The sequence below is a fragment of the Myxocyprinus asiaticus genome, chromosome 11 (genome assembly GCF_019703515.2).
Source record: "Myxocyprinus asiaticus isolate MX2 ecotype Aquarium Trade chromosome 11, UBuf_Myxa_2, whole genome shotgun sequence".
In the NCBI taxonomy this organism is placed as follows: Eukaryota; Metazoa; Chordata; class Actinopteri; order Cypriniformes; family Catostomidae; genus Myxocyprinus; species Myxocyprinus asiaticus.
In genome coordinates, this window is record NC_059354.1 from 36306037 (window position 1) to 36331174 (window position 25138).

At 40.9% G+C, this 25138-nt stretch overlaps 1 protein-coding gene across 5 annotated transcripts in view; it reads right to left on the reverse strand.

The window, feature by feature from the left end:
- LOC127448489 (neural cell adhesion molecule 2-like) overlaps positions 1-25138 on the reverse strand; it is a 360673-nt gene that overhangs the window by 33095 nt on the left and 302440 nt on the right. For all 5 annotated transcript variants that reach the window (XM_051711076.1, XM_051711075.1, XM_051711074.1 and 2 more), the window contains 3 exons: positions 21685-21858; positions 18404-18523; positions 17303-17424 (listed from right to left, as the gene is read on the reverse strand). In XM_051711076.1, the coding sequence (XP_051567036.1) occupies positions 17303-17424; positions 18404-18523; positions 21685-21858 (416 nt within the window). The remainder of the gene's footprint in view (positions 1-17302; positions 17425-18403; positions 18524-21684; positions 21859-25138) is intronic.

The following is a 25138-nucleotide window of genomic DNA, read 5'->3' on the forward strand; positions in this document are numbered from 1 at the left end:
CTTAACAGATCTTAAGTGCAGGTTGAGTAGCAGGAGTGGGGAGGAGGGGGTTGCAGGAGGTGTTGGTGTTTGTGTGAAGTGAAAGTCAGATTGGGTGTGGGGTGTGAAAGTTATGTAGCAAATGTACTAGAAACAAGGCAGTTTCGCATGGCACGGGGCCTGACAATTGGTCAAATTGCACATGCCATTTGTGCAGCCAAGAAGGTGCTCGCATTGCGGTTTCATCGTGATTAAGAACTTCAAATCAAGTACTTTATTGAATCACCCACATCATGACAGTTTACTAAAAACAACAATTTGAAATAAAAATTCTGAAAAATAGTTTTAATATTGGTCTTTTTAGGCATAATGTATCCACACATATAGGCTTCTATAGTCTCTTATGGTCCACACAGTGCTGTAAGTGTAATGTAGTTGCTGGCTGCTGGCAATGATGATGATGAAGATGATGACGTGAAGATAAAGAACCCAAGTGCAGTTTATTTACAAATGTGATAACCTATATCCCTAATTACAAACGTGAAGCATAAAACATAAACATGAACTTGACTATGGCTTGACATAAACGTGGCGTGACTTAAACATCTACAATCACATTCATTCAATACTTGAAAACAGACAATGGAAAACATGAGGGCTTAAATACAACACACTACAGAACTCTAACAAGATAATTAAACAATAAACCAATGAAAACATGACACATGAACATGGAGGGAAAACATGAAATCACATGACAAGGGAACAGGAACTAAACTTTTCAAAATAAAATACATGAATCAACAAAATACACATGACATTGAAATGGTCCATAATAGCTCGATGAATTAACTGTGTAACTTTTTAAGTAGTTGAAAAAAATAAATAAAAAAAATTATTATTACTAAACCAAATAGCAACTCTAAACAGATAAACAGCTCAAAATTATTATTGATTTACTATTTTCAAAACATTCAAAGCATACACTATAAAATGTATTATTCGATGGCAGTGTTTGTGTATGAAGCTACTTCATGTAACAAGTTGAGTTTAGTAGGTTATTACATTTTTATTTTAAAGTTATTATTTTATTTTTACCACTGAGTAACTTATGCACATATTGTATTTAGGCTATATTTCCGACACTTTTGAAGGACAATTCTGTTACAGTTAAGACTCAATATTATTATTTTTCATGTTCCCTATCTGTCACTCACTCGACGTTGTGTCGATGTAGTGACACTAGGGGTCACTCTTGGGAGCCCGAGACACCTCTGGTCTTTGATAAAAGGCCAATGAAACTTGGCGAGTGGTATTTGCATGCCACTCCCCCGGACATACGGGTATAAAAGGAGCTGGTTTGCAACCAATCATTCAGATTTTCTCTTCGGAGCCGAATGGTCATGCTCACTGAGCTGAATTCCCACAACTGTTCATTCACCTCTGCTGGATCTGACGGTGCATTTCAGTGGCTTCTCCCTCCTCTGCACTGGTGCACTGCAGAGAATGCCCCTGGGCTCTTCGGCAGAAATAAAAGAGTATATTTCTCTAAAAGAGTATATTTCTCTAAAAGAGCGGCACACACGGAATGTCTTTTTAAAGACGAGTCTTTTTAAAGATGCCTTTCCTTTGTGTGTTATTCCTGGTTGCGCTCGTTATCTCTCGCCTTCTGACGGTCACGATCACTGTCTTTCATGTCTGGGCACTGCTCACGCGGAGACAGCATTCGTGGATGGGTCATGTACTCATTGCGAGAACATGTCCATGGCAACGATGCGGTCACGCATTACCTTCGTAAGAAAGCAAGCCACCCCAGAGGCTCCCCGCCTCGGTCCTTCTACCTACAGGTATGAGGCCAGCGTGGCTAGCACTGGGGAGGATTTGGGGACCCCAATAGGACCATCTCCGCCGGGTATCCCCTCATGGACCTCCCATTCCCCAGCACGCTCATCTACCCTGATCGGGCTTCCGGATGAGTCCGCCGGCTCGTCTCACGAGTCGTTCGACCTCTTATTCGGAGCCCACGAAAGTGATGAGCTCTTGAGAGCAGCATCGGAGAGCGGGCTCGTCCAGTCGGACACGGAAGCCTCAGCTGGGCTCCTACCTTCGGGTGTGGTCGCCCAGTCACAGTCGGAGATGACGACATGCTTTCCCGGGCAGCCGCTAAAAGCCACGCCCTGCCCCCGTTCCTTTCTTCCCGGAAGTGCATGAAGAGCTGACAAAGTCGTGGGAGGCACTTTTTACTGCCCGGTCCCGATCTTTCAGCTTCCCCGCCCTCACTACCCTCGATGGTGGGGCGGCCAAGGGCTATTTGGCAATATCCCCGGTGGATAAAGGTGCTCGATGTGCACCTATGTCCGCAGAGCGCCGCCACCTGGCGCGGGTGCCCAAAGCTCCCGTCCAAGGCCTGTAGGTTTACGTCGTCTCTGACGGCCAAGGCCTATGGTACCGCTGGACAAGCCGCCTCCGCCCTGCATGCCATGGCTCTCCTGAAAGTCTGCCAAGGCGCTAAAGGAACTGCACGAGGATAGTTCTGCTCTGGGATTGATGTAGGAGCTGTGCTCGGCGACCGACCTCGCTCTCCGGGCAACAAAGGTCACGGCGCGGTCTCTTGGGCAGGCAATGTCCACCTTGGTGGTCCAGGAGCACCACCTTTGGCTCAACCTGGTGGAGATGGGTGAAGCTGACAAGGCACGGTTCCTTGCTGCCCCCATTTCCCAAGTTGGCCAGTCCGGCGACACCAGTTCTCAACGGTGAAGCAGCAGACGGAGGTTATCCGGCACATCCTGCCCCGGCACGGCTCAAGATCCCGCACCCATCTGCTCGTCGCCAAGGGCATCCCCCTGCGGTGACTGCACCGGCTCCGCCTCAGCCTGCCCCTGCGGCCCGGCCCCGGCGTGGAGCCCACCGCAGGAAGCAGATGCCACCCGTCTCGCGGCCGCCAAGAACCGGCGAAAGGCTTTGAAGCGCCCCTGAGATGGGCGACCCAGGGACGACGAAACCCGCTGCTCTGGAGCTGGTAAGCAGACCACTCCATCCCCCGGTGTAGGGCCGGGAGGAGAATCTTTTGTTACCTTTGCATTTAATTGCACTGCATGCCCAAGTGGCTGCAGTACCCAAGAGTTCAGGCCTCTTCATCCCCCGTCCCAGGCAGTTCTGGGGGTGGTCACAAGGAACCAGGTAAGTACTTTGATGTCCCTGAACGCAGCATGGCCACGACACGGTGTGGCACCTCAGGCTCCGCCCCACCACGAGGCCCCATCCGCCGGTACGTCTGACGAGACTGTCCCTCCGGCCGAGATGAAGAAGGGGTTTTACAGCCCCTACTTGATTGTACTGAAAAAAGGCGGTGGGTTGTGGCCAATCTTGGACCTGCGAGTACTGAACTGGGCTTTACACAGACTCCTGTCCTAGATGCTGACGCAAAGATGCACTCTTGCAAGCATCCGGCATCAAGATTGGTTCGCGGCGGTAGACCTGAAGGACGCGTACTTCCACGTCTCGATTCTATCTCAACACACACCCTTCCAGCAGTTTGCATTCGAGGTTCGGGCGTATCAGTACAAGGTCCTCCCTTTCGGTCTGTCCTTGTTCCCTCACGTCTTCATGAAGGTCGCAAAGGCAGCCCTTGCCCCGCTAAGGGAAGTGGGCATTTGCATCATCAACTATCCCGATGGTTGGCTAATCCTAGCTTGTTCTCAGGATGTGTTGTGTGCACACAGGGACCTGGTGCTCTCACACCTCAGCCGACTTGGGCTTCGGGTCAACTGGGAAAAGAGCAAGCTCCTCCCGGTTCAGAGCATCTCTTTTCTCAGTTTGGAGTTGGACTCAGTCTCGTTGACGGCGTGCCTCACGAACGAGCACGCACAGTCGGTGCTGACCTGTTGAAGGCGTTCAAACAGAAAACAGCAGAGCCACTGAAATTTTTTCAGAGGCTCCTGGCACATATGGCATCCTCAGCGGTGGCCACTCCACTCGGGTTGATGCATATGAGACCGCTTCAGCACTGGCTTCAGACTCGAGTCCCGAGATGGGCATGGCACCGTGGGACACATCGCATGGTCATAACGCCGGTCAATCACCACCTCTTCAGCCCTTGGACCGACGTCACGTTTCTACGGGCAGGCGTTCCCCTAGAGCAGGTCTCCAGGCACGTCGTGGTCACGACAGATGCCTCCAAGATGGGCTGGGGCGCCGTTTGCAATGGGCACACAGCCGCCGCCAAGGGGACGGGCCCGTGTCTACGTTGGCACATCAACTGCCTCGAGTTGCTGGAAATTCTGCTCGCCCTGTGGAGGTTCCAGCCGTTGATCCAGGGCAAGCACGTGTTAGTTCGGACAGACAACACGGCAATGGTAGCATATGTCAACCGCCAAGGTGGTATGCGCTCTCTTTGTATGTCACAACTCGCCCGCCGTCTCCTCCTCTGGAGTCAGCAGCACCTCAAGTCACTGAGAGCCACTCACATCCCGGGCGACCTTAACACTGCAGCGGATGCGCTGTCATGGCAGGTTACCCTCAGGGGAGAGTGGAGACTCCACCCTCAAGTGGTCCAGCTGATCTGGAGTCAATTTGGACAGGCACAGGTAGACCTGTTTGCCTCCCAAGAATCCTCCCACTGCCCGCTCTGGTACGCCCTGACTGAGGCATCTCTCGGTATAGACGCGCTTGCACACAGTTGGCCCCCTGGACTGCGCAAATATGCATTTCCCCCAGTGAGCCTACTTGCACAGACACTATGCAAGGTCAGGAAGGATGAGGAGCAGGTCATCCTGGTAGCACCCTACTGGCCCACCCAGACGTGGTTCTTGAACCTCACGCTCCTCGCGACAGCCCCCCCCCGGTGAATTCCCCTGAGGAAGGACCTTCTTTCTCAGGGATGGGGCACCATCTGGCACCCATGAAAAGACCTCTGGAATCTCCATGTCTGGCCCCTGGATGGGATGCAGAAGACCTAAGCGGACACGATCACTCAGGCTAGGGCCCCCTCTACGAGGCGCCTGTATGCCTTTAAGTGGCGTCTGTTCGCTAAGTGGTGTCTTCCCGATGGGAAGACCCCCAGAGATGCGCAGTCGGATCGGTGCTTTCCTTCCTGCAGGAGAGGTTGGAAGGGTGGCTGTCCCCTTCCACCTTGAAGGTGTATGTAGCCGCTATAGCAGCACACCACGACACAGTGGACGGTAAGTCCTTAGGGAAGCACAACCTGATCATCAGGTTCCTGAGAGGCGCCAGGAGGCTGAACCCCTCCAGACCGTGCCTCGTTCCCTCATGGGACCTATCTGTAGTTCTTCAGGGTCTACAGAGAGCCCCCTTTGAGCCTTTGCAGTCAGCTGAGCTTATGGCACTCTCCTTGAAGACTGCCCTCCTGACTGCACTCAATTCCATCAAGAGGGTAGGAGACCTGCAAGCGTTCTCTGTCAGTGAAACGTGCCTGGAGTTTGGTCCGTGCTACTCTCACGTGATCTTGAGACCCCGACCGGGCTATGTGCCCAAGGTTCCCATGACCCCTTTTAGGGACCAGGTGGTGAACCTGCGAGTGCTGCCCCTGGAGGAGGCAGACCCAGCCCTGTTGTTGCTGTGTCCGGTGCACGCTTTACGCATCTATTTGGATCGCACGCAGAGCTTTAGGATCTCTGAGCAGCTCTTTGTCTGCTTTGGTGGACAGCGGAAAGGAAGCGCTGTCTCCAAGCAGAGGATCACCCACTGGCTCATTGACGCCATAGCTATGGCATATCACGCCCAGGACACGCGGAACCGGTTTCGTCCTGGGTAGTGGCACGCAATACAATCGGATAAGCCCGGGATAGCCGGCCGGGTGTATCACTTGCACATAGCGCCTTTTACCTCCTCTGAGCTGAAGACGTGCGCCATTAACTCCCAGTAGTGTTCACAAACTATATTTCCTGGTTGACTTCCTCCGAGCCCTGTGGCAGTCGAGTTTTCAGAGAGACTCGCTGCCGGCCCAGTACACGTGCTAACTAAAAGCCCTGTTCTGGGGTAGGTCCTCCGCATGTGGTGGTTCCCTGTAGGCAACCCCATGCGATGTATATCTTCCGCTTATTCGTTTCCCTGTTGGCAAACTGCGTCTTCCTTGGGCAAAGGCCCCTCTGCCACAGTCTCCATGTTTGTATTAACTCCTCCCCCGTTGGGTAGGACCTACCATGAGACTTCTCCACATGATCGGCAAGACCATGTGATGTATTTCCACTTAAATACCCCCCCCCTCTCTCTGGGTGAGGTGTGGTCTCCGCGGTATCCTCCCCTTGGGAGGGACACCCCCCGACTAGACCTGGTTGGCCCAGTCAGTTAATCCCCTTTTTTTTTTTAGGGAGTGAAAAAAAAAGAAGGGGAAAAGAGGCCACAACTGGGCTAGCCTGTCTCTATCTTTTGGGTAGTCGTCTTTTATCAAAGACCAGAGGTGTCTCAGGCTCCCACGAGTGACCCCTAGTGTCACTACACTGACACAACGTCTCGTTCCCTCCATCAGGGAACGGAGGTTACACAAGTAACCATGACGTTTTTTCATGGTCCTAATATTAGCAGTGGGCTTTTCCAGTGTTTTTGGATGTAACATTTGCAGTCAAATCATGAGATGTAACTTCTCAGCGAGTGTTAATTATGACTGTGTTGTCTCATTTGGTATGTGTTTTCCCAAACCAGTCGGCAGATAGAGACTCAGAAAGAAATTTCAGTATAGACTATTATTTCTTTAGATAGGGATAATTTTAGATAAAACTAAATTAAATTGAAAAGGACAAATATAAAATGTAGTAGAAATAAAAACTACATTAAAAATTTGAAACAACAATAACCCAGGTTGTAATGATTAACATAATTTCACTTACTTTAGCCTATGTTTGTTTTTGTTACATTTATATATTGACAAATTGTTTTTCTTAGTTGTGAAGGTTAAAATATGCTTAAAATATTGATGTTGAGTTTATGGTTACAGTTTTCAGATTAATTCGGACTAGACTCGGACTTGGCCTGTTATGGATTCGGTCTTGAGTCCGACTCAGCTCCTTTTGGACTCGGACTCGACTCGTACTCAATTGTTTAAAGACTCGGACTTGACTCGGACTCGACTAAGGTGGACTTGAACCCAACATTAGACCATCTTGCTTATGGACAGGGACATTATCCTGCTACAACAGGAAAGGTATGTTCCATGGTACTAAAATATGTAAGGAGATTGTGTGGCTGTATACTTGATTTCATGCATCTGTTAGTACAGTAATGGGTGTAGCTGAAATAGCCAAACTTGTTCATTAGGGGGTCTCCCGCATACTATGGCCGAGTAGTGTATTTTAGGCTTATTTCCAGGCGTGCATGTTTGTATTGTGTTTGAAAGGTGAGACGTCTCAAGAAGGGATGGATGCATTAGCTGGGTGTTTTGAAAAAAAAAAAATCTCCAAACAGACAATATTTTTCTGATTAAATCCCTGACAGCTACTTTAGTGCCATTGATGGATGATGGATAACTAACAAAGAGGAAGTGCTTTACAAACATTGAACTTTTGGAAGACTAATTGGGGAGCAGATCAAATGATAATAAACACGAACACACGCACGCACACACGCACATGCACGCACACACACACACACACACACACACACACACACACACACACACACACACACACACAGTTGTTTTTTCATGGTTGTCACTTTGCATTGACGGAGGTAATTATATTTTCTAACCCTAAATCTACTCCTAAACCTAACCCTCACACAAACCTTTTTTGCATTTTAACAAAGACATTATTTAGTATGTTTATTTAAGAGTTTTCTATTGTCTGGTCCCCATGATACAGGCAAAACCTGAACCACACACACACGTTTACTTAAAACTATATGAGGACATCCCATAGACAAAACACTTACTATTATTAGGTACACTTCTACATCTAAGTATTCATACGATTATCTAATCAGCCAATCATGTGGCAGCAGTGTAATGAATAAAATCATGCAGATGTGGGTCAGGAGCTTCAGTTAATTTTCACAACCATCAGAATGGGGAAAATTGTGATCTCAGTGATTTAGACCCTAGCATGATTGTTGATGCCAGACGGGCTGGTTTGAGTATTTCTGTAAGTGCTGATCTTCTAGGATTTTCACACACAACAGTCTCTAGAGTATAAAGAGAAAAACATCCAGCAAGCAGCAGTTCTGTGGGTGAAAACGGCTTGTTAATAACAGAGGTCAGAGGAGAATGGCCAGATTGGTCCAAGCTGACAGGAAGGTGACAGTAACCCAAATAAACACGCGTTACAACAGTGCTATGCAGAAAAGCATTTCTGAATGAACAACAAGTCGAACATTGAGGCGGATGGGCTACAGCAGCAGAAGAACCCTCCGTGTACCACAACTGTCAGCTAAGAACAGGAACCTGAGGCACACAAATGGTAGGCCCACTGCAGCCTCAGTTTTCTGTTCTTGGCTGACAGAAGTTGAACCCAATGTGGTCTTCTGCTGTTGTAGCCCATCCGCCTCAAGGTTCAACACGCTGTGCATTCTGAGATGCTATTCTGCTCACTACAATTGTACAGAGGGTTTATATGAGTTACTGTAGCCTTTCTGTCAGCTCAAACCAGTCTGGCCATTCTCCAATGACCTCTGTGATCATCAAAGTGTTTTCATCCATAAAACTGCCACTCATTGGTTGTTTTTTGTTTTTCACACCATTCTCTATACACTCTAAAGACTGTTACACGTGAAAATCCCAGGAGATCAGCAGTTACATAAATACTCAAACCAGCCTGTCTGGCACCAACAATCATGCCACGATCGAAATCACTGAGATCACATTTTTTCCCCATTCTGATGGTTGATCTGAACATTACCTGAAGCTCCCGACCCGTATCTGCATTATTTTATACATTACACTGCTGCCGCATGATTGGCTGATTAGATAATCACATGAATAAGTAGATGTACAGGTGTACCTAATAAAGTGGCTGGATATATATATATATATATATATATATATATATATATATATATATATATATATATATATATATATATACGATTTAATGCATTAATTCAGTTTAATTTTATAAAAATAACGTCTTAAAAAAATTAACGCAATTAATCGTGTCCCAGGACCGTCCTGAGAAATTCAAGCTTGAAATACCACCTGTTTTCTCCAGGGGGCAGTAAGCGAAACTTCAGCTGTACAGGCAACATGCAGCTCATACAGAGAACAAAACAGGGCTGTTCAATTCCAGAAATGTGGGAATCTGCTCGGTTTTGAGTCAATTCCAGACACATTTTTTTGATTCCGAGGTAAAGTTAAATCTCATGATAAACACCTCACTACAAAGTTCTTTGCACTATTTATAATATCATGAACAACATTTAGCCTACTATTAATAAGTCCATTCTAAAATTAAATCAGGGCCTATATACACACACCAAAGCACAATGCTTCAATCCCATGAGATAAATTTGAGGGAAATTTGAGTAGGTGCAGCTTTATTTCGAAGAACTACTGCAAATAATTTTAAAAGCAGCATTTTACCTACATTGAAATTGTCTGTTACCACTCATGAGCTCTTGTTTAGAAAGAGGTTTAAATTATAATGTACAGTAATTGTCCACTACCTTTTGTACACTGAATAAAATGTCCAAACAATACACTTCAGTTTTATTTAACAATCCAGGTTGTTGTGGTTTATTTCATACATAATATAAAAAAATACATTTTATAACGTGCATTTAAAATGTTTTTTTCTTTGAATTTGATTTCATAAAATAATTTTAATGTAAAATGGTGTAAAACGTAGGCTAGTTAAATGTTGAGAATGAGTAGAGAAGCATTAGATTCTCACTTTAAGTGCAGCACATTGATCATTTAAACTTCAACATACAGATTTATTGATGTGAACTAGGATGCTAACTGAACTCCCATCTCCTTGTTGTAGACTTGTGTTGTAACATCGGGGAAGTTGTTATTGTATGCCAGTTTACAAATTTGATATGTTAACTGATTATAAGTTGAATCCAAAGTAAAATACCAGCAGACTATACTGGAAAGCAGATGTGTTGAAGGGCTTGTGTGATTGCTTCATACAGATGAACAAATGGAGAGGATTTACAGATGCTGACGGACTACAAAAGACTCAAGGTGCAGTCATTTGTAAGACTTTTGTAAATAGTTTTAATGCTGTTAGGCTTCTGAAATGTGTAGTAGTTCAGTGGTCGAGGAAATATCAACCGGTTTACCTGAAAGGAATCAATTTCAGCTTTGGAGTAAATTCCAACGTTTTGAGCCGATTCTTGATTCCCCATGCCTCGGAATCGACTCCCAGCCCTAAAAACAACCCTTCAGTTGACAGCACAACACGAGGATGCGTTCTTGCATTCAAAACACAGCTTGGAGCGCAAATCCGAACAAAAGGGTCTCAAGATGTGTTCTTCTAAGTATTAAAATAAGTTTAACTTGACACAGCAACCTAAAAATTGTATGTTTATGACAACGCAAACAAAGTGAGACGCTCCATCTGACGCAGGTGCACTTAGCACTATGCACTTAGAGTTGTGTACTTAGGGTCCTTAGACAAGCCCTCATAATAAATCTCTGACTGATTGACAAATTCACTTGCAAAATGGATTGCTGTGGACTGTATGCCAATGAATGGCTTACGTTTAATAATATGCAAATAAACAATACATTGGATTATATAGCCACTTTTTGTATTGTCTTATCAATGCTTAACTCCTCTGCCACAATAATGTTGTGACAATGCCCTAAGTATGCGCATGATTTTAATGCATTGCCCACATTTTATGGTTTTCCTTGAGTGTGCCATTTATATATTGTTTGTGTGTTTTTGTAACATTCACTGATGTATGTTTACATGTATACGACCAAAAGAATGTACAATTATCATCATCTTATTTATTGAGGTGTGTTGTGTTGTTAAAACTTGTCCTTTAATAACTAAATTGTTGTCTCTTTACATGCATGGTATGAGGTAATGTAGAAAAGCATAAGTTATCTAACATTCTTTGTCTAGGAGTGCACACTAGCAAAGGAAGAGGAATACAATTGGTTTTCCATTTATTTTTATTGAATTAAAATACAGTTTGAAGGATTAGTTCTCTAACCTCTTGTTGTGCCTAGGATATATGGCTGCAGCATGGTTCAGTGGGTTGTTAAAATAAGAGAATACGCAGGCTTCCTATCACCTTATTTATACTTGCACTATTAATTGTGAGTAATGTAGGATCTGTGTAACTAAGGGATTTTTACAGGGGGAGATTAATATTATTGGTATCATTGTTTTGTTGATGTAAGGTTTATTGAAAAATTAAGAATTACATTATTTGGAATATTCCATGATTTTCTATTTAAGATTTTGTTATTTATTGTAAAATGCTTAGAAGTTTATTTATTGTTTGTGAAATTGAGTTATCCCTGTTAGAGTCAAATGGGTTGGACCTGCTTCCTGATGCCTTCCTGGAAATCATTAAAACTCGTTTTTTAACCACTCCACAGATTCAATATTTGCAAACTATAGTTTTGGCAAGTCATTTAGGACATCTACTTTGTGCATGACACAAGTAATTTTTGAAATCATTGTTTACAGACAGATTGTTTCACTTGTAATTGACTATATCACAATTCCAGTGGGTCAGAAGTTTACATACACTAAGTTAACTGTGCCATTAAGCAGCTTGGAAAATTCCAGAAAATGATGCCAAGCCTTTAGACAATTAGCTTCTGATAAGAGGTGTACTGAATTGGAGGTGTACCTGTGGATGTATTTAAGACCTACCTTCAAACTCAGTGCCTCTTTGCTTGACATAATGGGAAAATCAAAAGAAATCAGTCAAGACCTCAAAAAAAAAAAAAAAAAAAAAATAAAAAAATGTGGACCTCCACAAGTCTGGTTCATCCTTGGGAGCAATATCCAAATGCCTGAAGGTACCACGTTCATTTGTACAAACAATAGTACTCAAGTATAAACACCATGGGAACATAGTTTGGTGCGAAAAGTGCAAATCAATCCCAGAACAACAGCAAAGGACCTTGTGAAGATGCTGGAGGAAACAGGTAGACAAGTATCTTTATCCACAGTAAAACGAGTCCTGTATCGACATAAGCTGAAAGGCTGCTCAGCAAGGAAGAAGCCACTGCTCCAAAACCACCATAAAAATCTAGATTACAGTTTGCAAGTGCACATGGGGACAAAGATCTTTTTGGAGAAATGTCCTCTGGTCTAATGAAATACAAATTGAACTGTTTGGCCATAATGACCATCGTTATGTTTGGAGGAAAAAGGGTGAGGCTTGCAAGCCGAAGATCACCATCCCAACTGTGAAGCATGGGGTGGCAGCATCATGTTGTGTGTGTGCTTTGCTGAAGGAGGGACTGGTGCACTTCACAAAATAGATGGCATCATGAGGAAGGAAAATTGTGGATATACTGAAGCAACATCAAGACATCAGCCAGGAAGATAAAGCTCAGTCGCAAATGGGTCTTTCAAATGGACAATGACCCCAAGCATACCTCCAGAGTTGTGGCAAAATGGCTTACGGACAACAAAGTCAAGGTATTGGAGTGGCCATCACAAAGCCCTGATCTCAATCTATAGAAAATTTGTGGGCAGAACTGAAAAAGCATGTGCGAGCAAGGAGGCCTACAAACCTGACTCAGTTACACCAGTTCTGTCTGGAGGAATGGGACAAAATTCCAGCAACTTATTAAGAGAAGCTTGTGGAAGGCTACCCAAAATGTTTGACCCAAGTTAAACAATTTAAAGGCAATGCTACAAAGTAACAAATTGTATGTAAACTTCTGACCCACTGGGAATGTGATGAAAGAAATAAAAGCTGAAATAACTCATAACTATTTATAATTGTAAATAAAGATATCTATTTATAATTATTTCATTATATATTGAATTTGAATTATTGCTATTTGAGGGGTTTTCTCAGCATATATATATATATATATATATATATATATATATATATATATATATATATATATATATATCTACAGGTGCATCTCAATAAATTAGAATGTCATGGAAAAGTTCATTTATTTCAGTAATTCAACTCAAATTGTGAAACTCGTGTATTAAATAAATTCAATGCACACAGACTGAAGTAGTTTAAGTCTTTGGTTCTTTTAATTGTGATGATTTTGGCTCACATTTAACAAAAACCCACCAATTCACTATCTCAAAAAATTAGAATACATCATAAGACCAATAAAAAAAACATTTTTAGTGAATTGTTGGCCTTCTGGAAAGTATGTTCAATTACTGTATATATACTCAATTCTTGGTAGGGGCTCCTTTTGCTTTAATTACTGCCTCAATTCGGCATGGCATGGAGGTGATCAGTTTGTGGCACTGCTGAGGTGGTATGGAAGCCCAGGTTTCTATGACAGTGGCCTTCAGCTCATCTGCATTTTTTGGTCTCTTGTTTCTCATTTTCCTCTTGACAATACCCCATAGATTCTCTATGGGGTTCAGGTCTGGTGAGTTTGCTGGCCAGTCAAGCACACCAACACCATGGTCATTTAACCAACTTTTGGTGCTTTTGGCAGTGTGGGCAGGTGCCAAATCCTGCTGGAAAATGAAATCAGCATCTTTAAAAAGCTGGTCAGCAGAAGGAAGCGTGAAGTGCTCCAAAATTTCTTGGTAAACGGGTGCAGTGACTTTGGTTTTCAAAAAACACAATGGACCAACACCAGCAGATGACATTGCACCCCAAATCATCACAGACTGTGGAAACTTAACACTGGACTTCAAGCAACTTGGGCTATGAGCTTCTCCACCCTTCCTCCAGACTCTAGGATCTTGGTTTCCAAATGAAATACAAAACTTGCTCTCATCTGAAAAGAGGACTTTGGAACACTGGGCAACAGTCCAGTTCTTCTTCTCCTTAGCCCAGGTAAGACGACTCTGACGTTGTCTGTGGTTCAGGAGTGGCTTAACAAGAGGAATACGACAACTGTAGCCAAATTCCTTGACATGTCTGTGTGTGGTGGCTCTTGATGCCTTGACCCCAGCCTCAGTCCATTCCTTGTGAAGTTCACCCAAATTCTTGAATCGATTTTGCTTGACAATCATAAGGCTGCGGTTCTCTTGGTTGGTTGTGCATCTTTTTCTTCCACACTTTTTCCTTCCACTCAACTTTCTGTTAACATGCTTGGATACAGCACTCTGTGAACAGCCAGCTTCTTTGGCAATGAATGTTTGTGGCTTACCCTCCTTGTGAAGGGTGTCAACGATTGTCTTCTGGACAACTGTCAGATCAGCAGTCTTCCCCATGATTGTGTAGCCTAGTGAACCAAACTGAGAGACCATTTTTAAGGCTCAGGAAACCTTTGCAGGTGTTTTGAGTTGATTAGCTGATTGGCATGTCACCATATTCAAATTTTTTGAGATAGTGAATTGGTGGGTTTTTGTTAAATGTGAGCCAAAATCATCACAATTAAAAGAACCAAAGACTTAAACTACTTCAGTCTGTGTGCATTGAATTTATTTAATACACGAGTTTCACAATTTGAGTTGAATTACTGAAATAAATGAACTTTTCCACGACATTCTAATTTATTGAGATGCACCTGTATATATATATATATATATATATATATATATATATATATATAAGAGAGAGAGAGAGAGAGAGAGAGAGAGAGAGAGAGGAGATGCATATATAGATACAGTATATAAGACTTTGCTTTATTCATGAATGGATTTTCCAAGGGAGGTTTTGTCAGATTTCACGTCCTTTTCGGGGACAGTTTTGCTAAAAATGCTAAATACGTAAACACAAACACACACACACACACACACACACACACACACACACACACACACACACACACACACATAATATGAGTTCAACAGAATACTTCAATGCACAATGGTCTTTTCAATGAGAGAGCCCTAGAACAGCAGAACAGTGTGAGCATCTCATGTAGGAATTAGTTAAGCACATTCTTATGCATGCTGCAGTTTGTGCTGGTGAATAAAATAATACAAGGGGCAGGGGCTCAAAAGAAAGATACACTATATTGCCAAAAGTATTCGCTCATCTGCCTTTAGACACATATGAACTTAAGTGACATCCCATTCTTAATCCATAGGGTTTAATATGACGTCGGCCCACCCTTTGCAGCTATAACAGCTTCAACTCTTCTGGAAAGGCTTTCCACAAGGTTTAGGAGTGTGTTTATGGGAATTTTTGACCATTCTTCCAGAAGTGCATTTGTGAGGTCAGACACTGATGTTGGACAAGAAGGCCTGGCTCGCAGTCTTCGCTCTAATTCATCCCAAAGGTGCTCTATCGGGTTGAGGTCAGGACTCTGTGCAGGCCAGTCAAGTTCTTCCACACCAAACTCACTCATCCATGTCTTTATGGACCTTGCTTTGTGCACTGGTGCGCAGTCATGTTGGAACAGGAAGGGGCCATCCCCAAACTGTTCCCACAAAGTTGGGAGCATGGAATTGTCCAAAATCTCTTGGTATGCTGAAGCATTTAGAGTTCCTTTCACTGGAACTAAGGGGCCAAGCCTAGCTCCTGAAAAACAACCCCACACCATAATCCCCCCTCCACCAAACTTCACAGTTGACACAATGCAGTCAGACAAGTACCGTTCTCCTGGCAACCACCAAACCCAGACTCGTCCATCAGATTGCCAGATGGAGAAGCGTGATTTGTCACTCCAGAGAACGCGTCTCCACTGCTCTAGAGTCCAGTGGCGGTGTGCTTTACACCACTGCATCCGACATTTTGCATTGCACTTGGTGATGTATGGCTTGGATGCAGCTGCTCGGCCATGGAAACCCATTCCATGAAGCTCTCAACGCACTGTTCTTGAGCTAATCTGAAGGCCACATGAACTTTGGAGGTCTGTAGCGATTGACTCTGCAGAAAGTTGGCGACCTCTACACACTATGCGCCTCAGCATCCGCTGACCCGCTCTGTCATTTTACATGGCCTACCACTTCGTGGCTGAGTTGCTGTCATTCCCAATCACTTCCACTTTGTTATAATACCACTGACAGTTGACTGTGGAATATTTAGTAGCGAGGAAATTTCATGACTGGACTTGTTGCACAGGTGGCATCCTATCACAGTACCACGCTGAGCTCCTGAGAGCGGCCCATTCTTACACATATTTTTCTAGAAGCAGTCTGCATGCCTAGGTGCTTCATTTTATACACCTGTGGCCATGGAAGTGATTGGAACACCTGAATTCAATTATTTGGATGGGTGAGCGAATACTTTTGGCAATAGAGTGTATGTATTTTCACTGCTCATCACCAAACCTATCGCCCACTCATCTCTTCACTGCGTGTTTACTGGAATAACACCCTCTGCATTCTAGCACACACTCATCCTCTGCTCTTATGAGCAACAAAAACACAGGATGCTGTTCAGTACTGTTTTTCTCCAGCTTTTTAATGACTAAGTACTTTACAATATGTAAAATGCTGTTGTGCTGGACACAAACGAAATATTTTGTTTTGTTTTTTTTACTTTTTCGAGTGAAGTCATGATAAAAAGCAGGAATAAAACATGCCAGACATTTGCTAAACGCACAAATAGATGTGTTGCTATTGCTAAATATGTAATGTTTAATCAACACACTCTCACAAGGAAACATCTGTTTGTTTATCTTTGTACCACAAAAACGTCACTCCATATACACTTTGCTTTAAAGGATCTCATAAAGCTTTGGTTATCTTCAAATCTCTTTGAATCCAGCTAGGTTATTCTATAATTATAATGCCATTTATACAGCGGGGTCAAATTTGCATTTTTCTAACTGAATTCAAAAAATTGTATTACAAATTTGAGTAAAAAGTTGAATTGAAAAACTAACAAGAATTAGTTTTCTTCATTAAAGTTTGTGTAAATCCTGATGATCCATGTTATCCCAACATGATTTGAAAATGATCCAAATAGCATCTTGTGGATTTCAGTGGAGGCAGGGAAATGTGACCTTTGTAAAGGAGTTACAATGGTCAATGTCACAAATGTGCATGCATTTCATTTGTGACCTAGAAATAGTGCAACATTTATTTTGCATTATACGTACGTCATAATTCTTTTTTTAAATTTATTTTTATGTGTCAAAATCCTAAAATCATCTGTTTATTTCCAGGTTTATATGAAAAAAAAATTCAACATGGTCTCAGAATCTCAGAACCCCACTGTATATTCGAAGATCACAGAAGCTTGACAAAACCCTTCAGAAGTGATGTGAAAACAGATACAGATACTGCTCAGATCTTTCCCTAGTGAGAATGCACTGGTTCAGTAGAGGCTTCAACAGCAGATAACTCACTGTTTTGTATTTGACAATGTATTCCAGGATGGGCATTCCTCCATCGTCCTGCTTCACAAGGCCCAGTCGGTAAGCCTTCCCCACCCCTCGCTGCCCTTGAACTGATGGGGGACTAGGCTCTCCTAAATATCAAAAGAGACAGAACAACTGATAAATGACCCACACACATATTAAATGTTATTATTTCAATTTGGATGGTCTGCTAAATATTGCAATAGTGAGTGGTTTTCCAGCACCATTAAAATAAAAACTGGTAACAGTTTATTATGAGGTTCCATTTGTTAATATTAGTGAACTAAATTAGTTAACAAACTAAAAATGAACACTTTTATAGAATTGGTTAATCTTGTTTAATGTTAATTTCAATATTAACTAATACATTGTTAAAATGTTAATATTAGTTAATGCACTATGAACTAACATGAACTAACAATGAACAAATTTATTTTTATTAACTAACATTAACAACGATTTATAAAAGCTATTAAAAATACTGTTCATTGTTTGTTCATGATACTGTACCTAATGCATTAACAAATGTTATCGAATGGAAATTCATAAAGTGTTACCAAAAAATTTCATCCAAAAATTAAAATTCTTTATTTACTCAACCTCATGTCGTTCTAAACCTGTTTGCTGTTATTTTTCACACTGGAACAAAAAAAGGAATCTTAAAACAACCCTTTTCCAAACAACATCAGTTTATAGTGACCACAGAGGCCAAGAAGTAGTCAATATGATTTGTGCACTATATTCCAAGCCTAAGATTTCAGAGTTGCAGCAGAGGGGAAGATTATCAGTGAATAACAAGTAAAATTTAGATCTGTTCCTCACACAAAGCTATCGTATGGCTTCAGAAGACTTTGGAATGAGTCATATGGACTACTTTTATTATACTTTTATGGTGCTTTTTTGTCCTTTTGGGATCTTGACAGCTTGTTGTATGGAATGGAAAAGAGCTGCGTTAAGATTGTCTTTTGTGTTTTACGGAACAAAATAACAACATTCAGGTTTTGAATGACATAAGGGTAGTAAATAATGACATACTTTTTCATTTTTGGGTGAACTATGCCTTTAATGGTCAGAGCAGAGGACACTCACGTATGGGCAAAGTTTGAAAGCTCTCTGTGCGACTGAACTCCCCATGCCCTTTTCCGTTCACCGCGGCTACTCGCACCTCGTAGGTCGTGTTGGGCTCAAGGTTAGTGAGCAACACGAATGCTGTGGGAAAGAAAGAGAGTGATGGAACTTGTTTTGATAAACATACTAAGTCCCATACTGGTCACCTAAATCATATACAATGTTTCTAATTATTGTTGTCGAATAATACTCTTGGCCACAAGCCTTTACAGCATTATTTATATTAGCTCTAAGTCCTTCAAGTTGTCAGACTTGCGCATCTGTTTATCTCATCTGTCCTTAAAGTTCTCACAAACCCTTCTTGGTGTTGTGGGTTAAGAAACATTTACAGCAATGTAAATTTAGGTTATACTGCAATTGAGTGTCTCTTCACTTTTCATTTTTGGCCCTTAAAGACTGCTGTAAACTGAAAGTCTGGGCAAGGGTTACACAACAAAAAATAATGGTAACACTTTCTATAAAGCATGTATTTATAATGCATTATAATGCATGCATAATGCCTTATAATAAGCATTATAATATGTTGTATTGTCTCATAAATAATGGTAATAACAGTTATAATATGATACAATACCTATTTGTGGTTATAACCTTTAAGATTACCGTGCATTACAACACACGATGAAGCCTGTATTTACAGAGCATTATAAGGGTATTCTTAACACATTATAATGTATGCATAATGCCTTATTATAAACATTCTCAGAATGCAAATGAGTAAAAAAATCCAAAATTTACAGTGTCAGTGCCTAGCCTTTAAGAGAGCTGTTACTTTGGCCTCAGAGGAAACACTCAAAAATGAACAATGTTCATTTTAATGTAAGCAAATTTAAGCTGATAACTCTTATATCTGAAATAATGTTGTGGTTTTGTTGATTTTTTTAAATACTTTATTTTTTAAGTATTACCATAAAAATTTTCAAAGCAAATGTGTTTTATAACCACTTCATATGGCTGTTTAAAAGAAGACCCACAGCTTTTATTACTTTATTTAAAGCAGACAAAGACCACTAATAAATGATTATGACCACATTGTGAAGTGAAAACATGGATTTGAATGTCTTTGATTAAAATACTGGTAAGAGTAACTACAAAGTAGTCTTTATGGAATTAATGCACAAGGTTAATACAGCGGAATGAGCCAACTGACAGAAAAAGCAGAGAGTGACGGAAAAAGCCGAGAGTAACGGAAAAAACGAAGAGCGGAGATTAAAGGGGACAGGTGCTTAATAGCGAGAAGTTCATGAGGCAAACATACACAGACAAAAAGAGAGTGCAGTGAATGAGAAAGTGCGACCAGGTCAGTGGATTAATGGCACAGTTTGTCTCAAAACACAGTTAATCTTCTGTGTAAAAAGCCAGCTCAAACTGGAAAGTTTGAATACGGTAAAACAAGGGCGTAGTCAGGAATAATTTTTAGGTGGGCCCCAATAAAAATGGATGGGCCAAGTTTTTGCCCAAATGTATTTTTTTAAATTTTTCCTTAACAACAGAGAAGAGGCACATTCAAACAGTCCTTTCACACTTTCAGAAATCAGAATTCATGCAGTTTTTCAACTATTTTTTAAATAAATATTTGAAGTAAAAGGATAATATCTAACATTCTGGCTGGGCCTGGGTCTAATTTGGGTGGGTCCAGGCCAGCCCCGGCCCACCCTTGGCTATGCCACTGCTGTAAAAATTGGAGCACAGTGTGAAAATGGAAGCGCATCAACTTACGGTCATCCCCAGGGACGCTGATGGTATGCAAATTAACTTTCTGTTTGGACTAATGATTTAATGTTACTTTAAACTAGCAAGTCATTTGAGAAGAATATAATACATATTTTGCATTTATTTAAATCATTGGTATTTGATTAGATAAGTGTATGGGTGTATACAAATATGATACATATGTTTTAGAAAAGAAAATGCACTGCTTGTTTAAGCAGTTTGATGTGCAATGTTAATGAGGTGTTTAAGTGAAAGAAAAAATAAGACCAGATATAGCAACTGACTGAATGATGACAAATTGTGTATAAAATAGGTTTCTTTATATAGTCAGATTGTACATGGTGTTTACATTTAAACAAAATGTCATTATAAATTATACATATTTGCTTTCTTTAAGGTTATCAATCTAATTGTCAACCTATCAAACTCAAATGAACTATTTGTCTATCTAACTGACAAACAAACAGTATGTCAATCAAATGAACAAAAGTCTGATTATGTAGATGAACGAATAAAACCTGGGAACTAAAATTTTGAAAATCTTCAATAAATATTGGGAAAATAATTTGAAAGCATTTGGAGTTGTTCCCTGTGTCCCCTGTGGTTGACTGGAGCTCTTTTTTGAGTTAGAGGCAGATGTTGAAGTAAAACACGAAAAAGCCTTTTGGATGTTTATAAGAAGACATTGTATTTGTCATTTGACTTAAAGTGGTAAAAGACCACTGTAGGAAGATATTATCCAGGTTTTGATCTTAAATTAACAATGTCAAAATCTGAAATTTTTAATACATTATAACTATGAGACCTACAATACATTATAACCTAAAATAAATATGAATAAAAAGTTGTGTTGATCATGTGTTATAATGAGGTATACTCTTAAAAGTTATAACCATGTATAGGTAAGTATTATATCATATTATAACTGCTGTTACAATTATTTATGTTACAATACAACATATTATAAGATTTATTATAAGGCATTATGCATACATTATAATGCATAAAGAATACCCTTATAAACACAATTTGCACAGCACACGCCAGATCTTGCGGGTAGGTTCTGAGTGCTAGGTTGTGGAGGATGCAGCAGACTACCACAATCTGTCAATTCTGTAATGCAAGCACCCGAACCAGCTCTTAAAAACTCAAAAACTCAAAAAATAAATAAATAAATAAATAAATAAAAAAATAATACATGCCGGTTAACACTTTCTCCATCATTTCATTAATTACTTTTGTTACCATTAATTGAAACTTCGAATTTGCCACTTAGTGTTTAAAATGAAAATGAAAAACCAAAAGCATGCATTTGCTTCAACCTTAAAATTAATGGATAATTATTTATTAACCAATTGCATTGAACCTGAGAGCCTTATTGTGGTTTTGAGGTATTTATCCTCTATAAATATTCTAAAAATGAGCTATTCAGTAAGTTAAGAAACCCTTGTTCAATCTACTATTCATTCAGTGGTTTAGCACAGGCATTGATCAAACAAACTGCAACAATAGACAACTTCTATACTTACTCTGCGTCCCCTGTGATTTCACATCCTTCCAGTCCTGTAAACTGATGTCTTTGTATTTGACCAGGTAGTGACTGATGGGTACGCCGCCGTGGGAGTCTGGCTTCGTGAAGGTAACCGTCGCCACGCGCTGGGCCACAGAGCTCAGGCGCACAGAGTAGGGGTTTGAGGGAACATCTGTGACAGAGAAATTATGGGTCAGGGGTAGAGAGAGTAACAAATGTCTCCATTTATGGGTTGAGGCCACAGTATCTGAGAATATCGAAGGGGCTGCATGTGTCTGTGTGAGGGGTGGAACACAGTTCTACAGCTGCTTTCAGCACCTTACAAAACAAATTCTCTCAGCGTGAGAGACTTTTAAGCCCACAAACACACTCACTCAGAACTACTGTAACAGTACAACACTCTAATTGGTTGCTGACTGCTTTATCAAATTTGCCTAAATATTTTAAGTAATAATACAAATATATATGTCATCATTTATTCACCCTTGTGTCTTTTGAAACCCATATGATTTATTTTTGGTACACAAAAGGAGTTCCAAACTGCTCTTCTCTTCCATTATATTAAAGTGACCTTGGCTATTAAACATGATTTTCAAGGAAAGATTTCAGCAAATAATGCCTTACGTTTCAATCTGTTTCACACAAAAGCTATCATAAGGCTTCAGAAGACTCCGAATATAGTGAGTTGTACGGACTAATTTCATTATGCTTTTATGGTGCTTTTTTGTCCTTTTTTAAGCTTGATAGCCCCTTGTCCTCATCCACTTTCATTGCGAACACTCCCAAAAAAAAAAAAAAAAAACACACCTTTTGCCTATTTTGAAGATTTTCACACTTCAATTTCATAACAAAAATCCATCAAATTGAATTGGGTAATCTTTAACCAATTTAAATGAATAAAACCTAAAATATTTTTTAAGAACTTTAGATACAATATTAGAAAGTAGTTTATTTTGTTTTATTAAAGATTACTGTTCTCAAATAAATTAATAGAATTTTGTTTTGAAATTGCAATGAGGTTAATCTTATAATATACAGGTGCAATCAAAATTATTCAACCTCCCTGACCAGCAATACATTCTGGTGATGTGAATTAAAAAACCTCAGTAAACAGTCAAAGTGAATAATTTTGATTGCAACTGTAATATATATATATATATATATATATATATATATATATATATATATATATATCATATATTAGTATTATAAATTAACAACTCATTTTATGGAAGAGAACAGCTCAGATATTGTGCTGAACTTCTCTGATGGTGTTCCACAGAAGAAAGTCATACAGATTTGTGGCATGGGGGGCGTGGTCATGTGTCTGTCTGCGGGAGAGACAGGTGTTTGAGTAATTACAGCCCAGGTGACGAGCCTTACCACTTTCCCTCTCCCGCAGACAGACACATGACCATGGGGGTGGGGTGTGTTTGTAATTGGAAGTGATGTCAGTCACAATCGACTGCATTTTAGAGCACCTGTCTCCTTGCTGTTGACGGCCAAGAAGGAGATGTGCATTTGTGTACATTATTTAAACTTTCCACTAAGGATGGGAAATTAAGCTGAATGAAGCTCTGATGCTTTCTGCGGAGTGTTTCAGGAAAAGTTTCAAAGGCTCGGGAGTGTTAAAAACCATCCGGTGGTTGGTCAAATATAAAGCATTCATAAACCCATGTTCACAACTCCGTTGGATGGCGCGCCTGTTAAAGTTTTGACCAATTATGCACAAATAAAAGCCTTACAGTGCTAAGTGTCCACTTTAAGCTTCTGATAATATGATTCACACATTAAAGTGTGGCACTCATTTCAATAAGAGTGAATATGATTCAATGTAATAATAATAATACATAAATACGACTAACAGAGTTGTCTCAGGCAATTAAATAGTGTTTTCTAATTATTTTGTGGTTTTTATACTATTTGTATGACAAACAGTTTCTAATTGGACTTAAACTTGAAGTGCTCACGTGACTGCACAGTCAAGCCAGAGCCCTTCTAAAAGGGGAGCCTACAAGGTCAGCTTAGAATAGCGTAACACGGCGGTCCCATAGACATTCTATGGGTGCTACACTGGCGAGGAGACAAGAGGAGTTCTTTTTGAATGGATATGGAGAAGATGATTCATGATGCTGAATACACCACTTTTGTATGGAAACAGCTTATCACTTAATCCAATCCACGCTTCGATACGGGGCTTCATTGGAAATTGCACTGCGTACTCGATACACACCTTGAAGCTGTCTTATGTAATATCACTAGCGTGTATTGTTTTCTGACATCACTTCCAATTACAAACATGTCCCATATTATAAACTCCCACCCCCAAAACTGATTGACAGGTGTCTGTGTTAGGCATCGGAAATGCAAGTGCAAAAGGGAATTGCGATTCCATTTGAATTTTGGCAGGCTCCATATGGGACGCTGAGGAAGTGAAATAGCAAATAGGGTAATTAATATTACTTTTTCAATATGACATGGTCATAACTCGTAATCATAGAAAACTCATAGGAAATGCAATTGTAAATGGACTTTGCTTTTCCAATTGAAATTTGGCAGACTTTGTCACAATTTATGAGTCCACAAATAGAAAACGCATTTGCAAATACAATTTGAAATTTGGTTTGAAAATAGTCCTGTATGTCCTCCCATAGGTTCGGAACAACATGAGTAAATGAAAAGTGAGAAAATGGCAGCGAATTTACATTTTTGGGTGAACTATCCCTTTAAGAATCTATCACACAATGTGCTGTTGAAGGATCTGTTGAATTTTATAAATGATGGGCGTTTGAAATGTATGGAGCTTTCTGTAAGTTCAGATTCCATGCAGGCACAAACAGAACCAGTAATACTAGCCTGTTGTCAATGCCAATCTGATACAAAAACATGTTGCACTGTGCCCAAACTTCTCCTAAATGGAGGAACCAAGGCAAGTATTTTTCTTGCCTTTTCTTATCTTTCCTGCTTTAATTTTTTTGCCATGCCAGGCGAGAGAACACACCCTGCTCTGAATAACAAGCATCTGGCTCTTCAAGCAAGAAAACAAGAGAAAATGGGAGAGCCAAGACAGTTGATGGAGAGAGAAATAGTTAGTGAAAAAGGGAGAGGCAACAGGAAGACGAAAACTAATTAGGTGAGCATTATAGAGGAAGGGGAGGGGGAAGAGGCCGTAGCTCTTGCTAAGTTCAGAATGGCATACTACCCCATACTACTCATCCAACTTCTGCCATATCAGTCTATGGCAGAAATAGTAAGAGTAGTATGGTAGTATGCCATTCCAAACTTGGCCACTATTACAACACCTATGTAGGCAGCATTTTAAAGGGATAGTTCACCCCAAAATAGTTCACCCTCATGTTGTTCTAAACCTGTATGTCATTACTTTCTTCCATGGAACACAAAAGGAGATAGGTAGAATTTTCAGTCTAAACAGAAAAAAGATTAAAGTGAAC